General features: G+C 47.9%; 1 protein-coding gene across 1 annotated transcript in view; it reads left to right on the plus strand.

Moving 5' to 3' along the window:
* The window catches only part of AAR2 (AAR2 splicing factor), a 21349-nt gene extending 15351 nt beyond the window's left edge, over positions 1-5998 (plus strand). The window contains exon 4 of the mRNA XM_017863547.1: positions 4646-5998. Within this exon, the coding sequence (XP_017719036.1) occupies positions 4646-4813 (168 nt within the window). The 3' untranslated portion in view covers positions 4814-5998. The remainder of the gene's footprint in view (positions 1-4645) is intronic.
* Positions 5999-7485: the final 1487 nt, after the last annotated feature.

Consider the following 7485-nt stretch of genomic DNA (forward strand, 5'->3'; position numbering starts at 1 on the left):
GATCTCAGCTCACTGCAAGCTCCACCTCCCGGGTTTACGCCATTCTCCTGCCTCAGCCTCCCGAGTAGCCGGGACTACAGGCGCCTGCCACCTTGCCCGGCTAGTTTTTTGCATTTTTTAGTAGAGACGGGGTTTCACCGGGTTAGCCAGGATGGTCTCGATCTCCTGACCTCGTGATCCGCCCGTCTCGGCCTCCCAAAGTGCTGGGATTACAGGCTTGAGCCACCGCTCCCGGCAGCTCATGCCTTTAATCCCAGCACTTTGGGAAGACAAGGTGCAAGGATCACTTGAGCCCAGGTGTTCCAGACCAGCCTGGACAACATGGCGAAACCCTGTCTCTACAGAAAATACAAAATTAGCTAGGCATGGTGGCATGCATCTATAGTCTCAACTAGTGAGGAGGCCGAGGTGGGTGGATCACTTGAGCACAGAGGTCAAGGCTGCAGTGAGCTGTGATCATATCATTGTGCTCTAGCCTGGGTGACCCTATCTCAAAAAAAAAAAAAAAAATTGTCTAGGTGTTGGTGGCATACCTGTAGTCCTAGCTGCTTGGGATGATGAGCCCAGGAGTTCGAGGCTGCAGAGAGATATGATCACGCCACTGCACTTCAGCCTGGGTGACACAGCAAGACTCCGTCTCAAAAAAAAAAACAAAAATAAAAATTAAAAAATAAATAAATAAATAAAATTAAATGAATAAAATTAATTGTGTGTAAGTTATACCACAATAAGGTTGATTTTTTTGTTTATTTTTTTTTAAGTCAATCCAGACTATGCCCTGTGTCCTGGAGGCTGCAGAGGGGACAGTTCCAGAAGCACCTTGGTTCCCCACAAGGCAGTGCTAAAACTGAATATTAGGGATGGATTAAGCCTCTGTCAAGACAAAAGGTCTGGGTAGGGGAAGGATGAAGCAGAGATGCCTCTGCTTTGACAGGACTTTGCTCAGCATTCGTCACTGTGTGTTGCAGCACGCCCAGTGTCTTGCCTCTACGGCGGGAATAGTCAGTTCCTGGGCTGCCTCCCACGCTGTGGAAAGATCAAGTTGGTGAGTTCTTTAAAAAGGACGAAGCACTTTTTAAATTAGAAACCTTACTTGTTAGACTGAAGGTGTCTGTTTTACCTGCCTCTAGTGGAATTTATTCCCAGGCAGTGTTTGAGAGGTGCTTCAGGAGGATGGGTGATGAGCGTGAGCCCAGCTTGTTCCAGCCTGTCACTGCTGGCCATTGCCAAGTGCAGGGCAGTTCCTGGGTCTCATTAGGTCATTTGGGGAGTACCCTTTGGGCTCTAACTCTATACCTGGCCCTGGGCAATATGCTTTGTGGGACACATCAATAATTAGGATGCAGTCCCCACTTTTAGAGGGTGCAAATCACTGTGATACAAGCACAGTGTGAGGAATGCCATGAGGGAGGCTTGGGCACAGTGCTGGGGAACAGGGGTCCGAGCATTTCATGTCACAAGGAGGTGGCTTGAGAGCCATGGCGTTCAGGGGCCTGGTAAAGAAGCTGCCTCCTCCCTAAGATGAGCCTTTCATTCTCCCCGGCATCACCACATCATTATTGAACAGCTATTTGGTGCTAGGCACTGTACAAAAGTGAACCAAAAATTGAACCTGTGGTTGTCTTCATTCTTCTGTTCACGAAACATCTAATGGGTTCTTTTTGTGTGTCGGGCGCTGTGCTGAGAGTGGAGCACAGTGTGAAAGAGCCGCTGCTGTGAGGTTGCTCCTTGTCTGGTGGGCGAGATCAACAGCAAATGGCCTGTTACCTTACTGAGACTGATCAAGGTAGCCCTGGGGCTGAGGGAGCGCAGAGGAGCACCTGCTCCATCCTTGGTCTGGAAGACATCCTAAAGGAGGTGATGTCTGAGCCGAGCCTGAGTCTTTAGGAGAAATTCGTAGGTGAAGGAGGAGAAAGCAGGAGGTGGAAGGGTGTTAAGAGCAGAGGGAAAAGCGTGTGTGCAGAGAGGCACAGAGGAAGCAGTGGCACATGTTTGGGCGGCTGCTCAGTGGCTGAAGAGCAGGGACTGTGGAAAGTCATCCAATTCCCATGTAAGAAAGGGAAACTGGAAGAGACTTGGTAATTCAGCCCAGCAGGCTCCCCACAACCTCTGGGGATGGCGTCATGGGTGTGCAGGGCCTCCAGAGCTAAAACTGTTTGAGAGAAGGCTTCTGTGCTGTCCATACCAGGCCCCTCCCCAGAGTTCAGCCTTGCTCCAGGCAGGCTCCACTAGCTGCCTACAGACAGGCCGACCCCTGGCTTCCCCATGGCCCTCGCCACCAAGATCACACAGCCCCTCTAATTAGTTATTGATCTGGTATTTTGTTGTGGCTGTGCTTCCCACTCCTACGTATAGTCGATTCCCAAGTTAATGAAGCTGGATTCTGTACCGTCCCCCTTCCCCCGCATCACTTCTCCCTGGGCTCACACTGCTGCTACTCCAACGGAATGGCTCCAGACAAAGACCACTGAAAACGAGCCGCACTCCTGCTAACAGGAAGATGGCACAGAAGCGGGTGGGAGGAATATTGCCTCTGGAATCAGCTGCAGAGTACGCCTGTTGCCTTTGTTGGGTCAGGTCTCCTGGGGCCCAGCATCTTTCCATGGTGGCCTGAAAGCCAACTGTGGCATAAGGGTGATGTGGATCAAAGAGCTTCTTCCACCGTCACACCCCTGTGTCTCTGGGTGGGCCTGTAGGGTAGCAGATGGTAGTCTGGGAAAAAACACTTCTTCCTTTCTGGGTAATTTGTATTCAGTCATTTAACTCCTCTCAGCTTCCATTTCCTTAAAATAGGCATTCTTTTGTATCTTCCCAGGGTGTTGGGAGGATCCAGTTGGATGCTCTGTGAAACTTCTTTGAAAACAGTATAAGAAGGAATCATGGGTTTGCTGTTACTCTTAGGAAGGGACTGGAATCCCAGACAATCTGGAATGGGGTTTCAGAAGATACACAATGGCCAATGTGCACATGAAAACATACTCAATATCCACTGATCATTAGGGAAATGCAAATCAAAACTACAGTAAGATACTACCTCCCACCTATTAGAATGGCTATGATTTAAACACACAGAAACTAACAGGCGTTGGCCAGGATGTGGAGAAATGAGAACATTTGTGCATTGCTGGTGGGAATATAAAATGGTACGGCCCCTGTGAAAAACAGTGTGGCAGTTCATCACAATTTAAACAGGGAGTTCCCATCTGATCCAACAGCTCCACTCCTGGGTTTCTGTGCAAAAGAATTGAAAGCAGAGACCCTAAGAGATATGTGTACACCCATGTTCATAGCAGCATTATTCACAATAGCCAGAAGGTAAAAACAACACAAATGGACATTGACAGATGAATAGACAAACAAAATGTGGTATCTGCATACAACAGAATATTATTCAGCCTTCAAAAGAAAGGAAATTCTGACACATGCTGCATCATTAATGAACCTTGAAGGATATTATGCTAAGTGAAATGAGCCAGTTGCAAAAGGACAAATGCTGTATGATTCCACTTAGATGAGGTGCCTACAGATTCATAGAGATGGAAAGTAGAATGTGGGTTGCCAGGGCCTGGAGGGAGGAGGGAGGGGGAGTTGCTGTTCAATGGCTGCAGAGTTTTGGTTGGAGATGATGGAGTCATTCTGGAGATGGATGGTGGCGATGGTTGTACAGCAATGTTAATGTACTTAATGCTACTCAACTGTACACTTAAAATGGCTAACAGTAAATATGTATATTTTGCCACAATTTAAAAAAATATTTAAAAATGGTTGAAATAGTAGATCTTATGTACAGATGCTCCTCAGCTTCCCATGGGGTTATGTCTTAATAAACTGTAAAGTCAGATATACTGTAAGTCAAAAATGCATTGATTACACCTAATGTCCCTAACATTGCATCTCAGCCTCGCCCACCTCAAACGTGCTCAGAACACTAACACTAGCCTACAGTTGTGCAAAACCATTTAACACAAAGCCTATTTTATAATGAAGTGTTGAATATCTCGTGTAATTTCTTTAATACTGTACTGAAAGAAACAATTCAAAGTGTGGTTTCTTCTGAATGTGTATCACTTTGCATCATCATAAAGTCGAAGTGTCGTAAATTGAACCATCGTAAGTCAGGGTCCATCTGTATATTTTACCACAATAAAAAAAAATCAAAGACAGCTTTTAAGGGGGATAGAAACCTCAAACTGGCAGCCTGTGGCCCATTTAGAAGATTAGAGCAGCAATTCAGTCTTGTTGGCTTGGGGCCTAGGACTTTATGGGGTCCAGGGGCTTATAAGCACCCCCAAGCCTTTCTTAGGACCTTAGTACCGACTGGTGTAGCTACTACCTGTTCCTCTGGGATACTGCCCAGGTGTCCAGTAGAACCCCCAGGGGGTGGGGCCAGGGTAATGGCCCCAGCCTTAACAGTGGGGCATCTCTGCCCAGATAGTAATTTTCCATTCTAGTCCTGCCCTAGCATCTCAGCTGGGTTTGGACCTTCTTTCTTGGTTTGGGGGGAGCACAGCAGGTGTCCTGGGCCTATGCCAGCAGCAGCTGATCTACCCACCCCAGAGAGCCGAACACCATGAGGAAATTTCCACAGCTTTCTCATGCTCGCCCCCCGTCTTCTCAGGAGTGACTTATCCTCTGTTCTCTGTAGGTTTTCTTTTCCTCTGCCTGCAGCATTGCCGTGGATGCCACCCTGAGGAAGAAAGCTGAAAAGTTCCAAGCTCACCTGACCAAGAAGTTCCGGTGGGACTTTGCTGCAGAACCTGAGGACTGTGCCCCTGTGGTGGTGGAGCTCCCTGAGGGCACCGAGATGGGCTAACTCGGGCAGCACTCTCAGCTGCGAGGGGCCCCTTGCCACAGGGCTGCAGTCCTTGCCTCTCCATTTACTTCTTCCTATCCTGGGACCTGCCAGGGCAGCAATCTCTCCAGATCCCGCAAAGATGGAGCTAGAATTCCCTTTTTCACTGATAAATATGTTTCTTCATTGCCAAAGAGGCTGTACCCATCCTGAAGGCACATTTGTGGGTTCCCCATCAGCTGGGCCTTAGTGCTAACCTGGCTGAATTTCACACAGGCTCTTACAGAAGCTCCTAGGGGAGACCTGCCTACACGGCAACCAGATTCCCTCTGAGTGAGAAGGAATTGACCCAGAAGTCCTAGAAAGAACTGATTGCTTGTTCCATAGGAGCTTAGAAAACAAGAAACCCTGGATTGCCCAGGGGGTCTGAGAGGTCAGTTGGTGACTTTTTTTGCAGTTAAATGGAGGGTGATGGGGAGATGAGCCTGCCTCTTGCTGAATGGGAGCAGAGGACTTGGGCCTGCGGCTTCTTGGAAGCCCTTGATTGGGAAGAGAGTGTCAAGGGAGGCAGCTGGATTCAATCTGGCAGGTGGTCAGCTTCAGCTTTCTCCATTAAAATCCCATTCTCATGTCCAGAGGCCCAGTGGGTCATCTCCCAAGGTGGGGGTAGCCCCTGGCCTCAGGGGCCTTGCTGGTGCTGTTACCTCCCACCTGCTCCATTCCGAGGCCTCACCCAGAAGTGGGACCCTCCCCTTCCTCACCAGAGCCACCGTGACTGTTTCTCATGACCTGGAGCGTCAATAACAACCAGAAAGGTTTCTGCCCAGGGCAGGCTTCTTAAGGCCCTTATGAAGTTTTGTGCCTTCCAAGTGCTGAAGAAGACCTGGTCAGCCTAAATCTTCCCAGTCCTGCTGTGGAGCTGTCAGTCACTGGAATAATAAGCTCCTGGTTCCTTGGCAGTCCTGGGGGCACGCCTTTCGTGCTATGTGGCAGGGTTCCTCTCTAGACAAGTACACAGGCTCTGCCACCCTGACATCAAACTGTTGTACTATGATCACAGTCCCTGTGCCATCCTTTTCCAAGGCTGGGGCTCACACCAGGTTTTTGAATGAGAATCCCTGCTGGTTAAGACTTTTGCTTCCACTTGTTTCCTTGGAGATGTTTTTCCAAGAGCATAATGTACATTAAAGTCTTCGAGTTGAGACAGAATCCCCTTGTGTGTGTGTCTCTTGCAGTTAATCTGCCTGATCTCCAGAGCAGCCAGGCTACTGTCCATAGACACACACCTCCCTCCAGTGTCTGGGAGACCTGCCCAACCTCTGTGGAGTCTGGAAGAGGCAGGCAGCCAGTGTTCCTCCTGTTCCTCTGAGGCCCCTGAGACAGGCACACAAGGAAGAAGGGATGAGGCCCCATGTCTCAATAATAACCCAAGATTCACCTCATATGAATTGGCTCCTCTTTTTCTCCCAAAGCCCACTCATCAGAACTACCTGGGGAGCTTGTGAAAACTATCTTTAAAGGAGTGAAGTCCTGATACATGCTACAACATGGATGAACCTTGAGAACGTGCTAAGTCAAAGACAAGGACCACCTATTACATGATTTCATTCACATGGCATGTCCACTATAGGCAAATCCACAGAGAGAGAGAGTCAATTAGTGGTTACCAGAGAATAAGAGACTGGAATGGGAGTGACTGCTGATGAGTCTGGGATTTCTTTTTGATGTGATGAAGATATTCTAGAATCAGATGGTGGTGATGGTTGTACAACCTTATGAATTTACTAAAAACCACTGGAAGTAAGCACTTGAAAATGATTAATCTTATGGTATGTAAATTACATCTCAATAATTTCTGAAAAGGGAGATTCCCAAGTCCCATCCTGCAGAGTTTCGGAGGCAGCGAATCCGGATGGGGCCTGAGTTCTGAGGCACACTCTTGTTTTGTTTTGTTTTGTTTTTTTGAGACGGAGTCTTGCTCTGTCACCCAGGCTGGAGTGCAGTGGTGCGATGTTGGCTCATTGCAAACTCTGCCTCCTGGGTTCACGCCGTTCTTCTGCCTCAGCCTCCCGAGTAGCTGGGATTACAGGCGCCCACCACCACGCCCGACTAATTTTTTGTATTTTTAGTAGAGACGGGGTTTCACCGTGTTAGCCAGGATGGTCTCAATCTCCTGACCTCGGAGGCACACTCAGTTTTAAGTAACATTACCTGTAAGTGACAGCATTGCTATTAGTACCTGGAGCTCCCCTGGGACAGAATCTGTCTCCCATCAGGGCAATACCTGAAAGTTGGATCATGTAACCTTGTTCCCCAAGCATTCAGTCAGTATTCCTGTGTTTACACAGATGCACACCCCCTACACACACACACAACAGGTTAAACAAAACTAGCTACTATTTACCAAGGGCTCTGTTCTGTTACTTCACTGAAATCCTCAGCAATATGTGGTAAGTACTCCAATTATCCCCATTTTTTATTTTTTAAATTTATTTTATTTTATTTATTTATTATTATTATTTTTTATTATACTTTAAGTTAGGGTACATGTGCATAATGTGCAGGTTTGTTACATATGTATACTTGTGCCATGTTGGTGTGCTGCACCCATCAACTCGTCAGCACCCATCAATTCATCATTTATATCAGGTATAACTCCCAATGCAATCCCTCCCCCCTCCCCCCTCCCCATG

The sequence above is a fragment of the Rhinopithecus bieti genome, unplaced genomic scaffold (genome assembly GCF_001698545.2).
Source record: "Rhinopithecus bieti isolate Rb0 unplaced genomic scaffold, ASM169854v2 scaffold_71387, whole genome shotgun sequence".
NCBI classification, from domain to species: domain Eukaryota; kingdom Metazoa; phylum Chordata; class Mammalia; order Primates; family Cercopithecidae; genus Rhinopithecus; species Rhinopithecus bieti.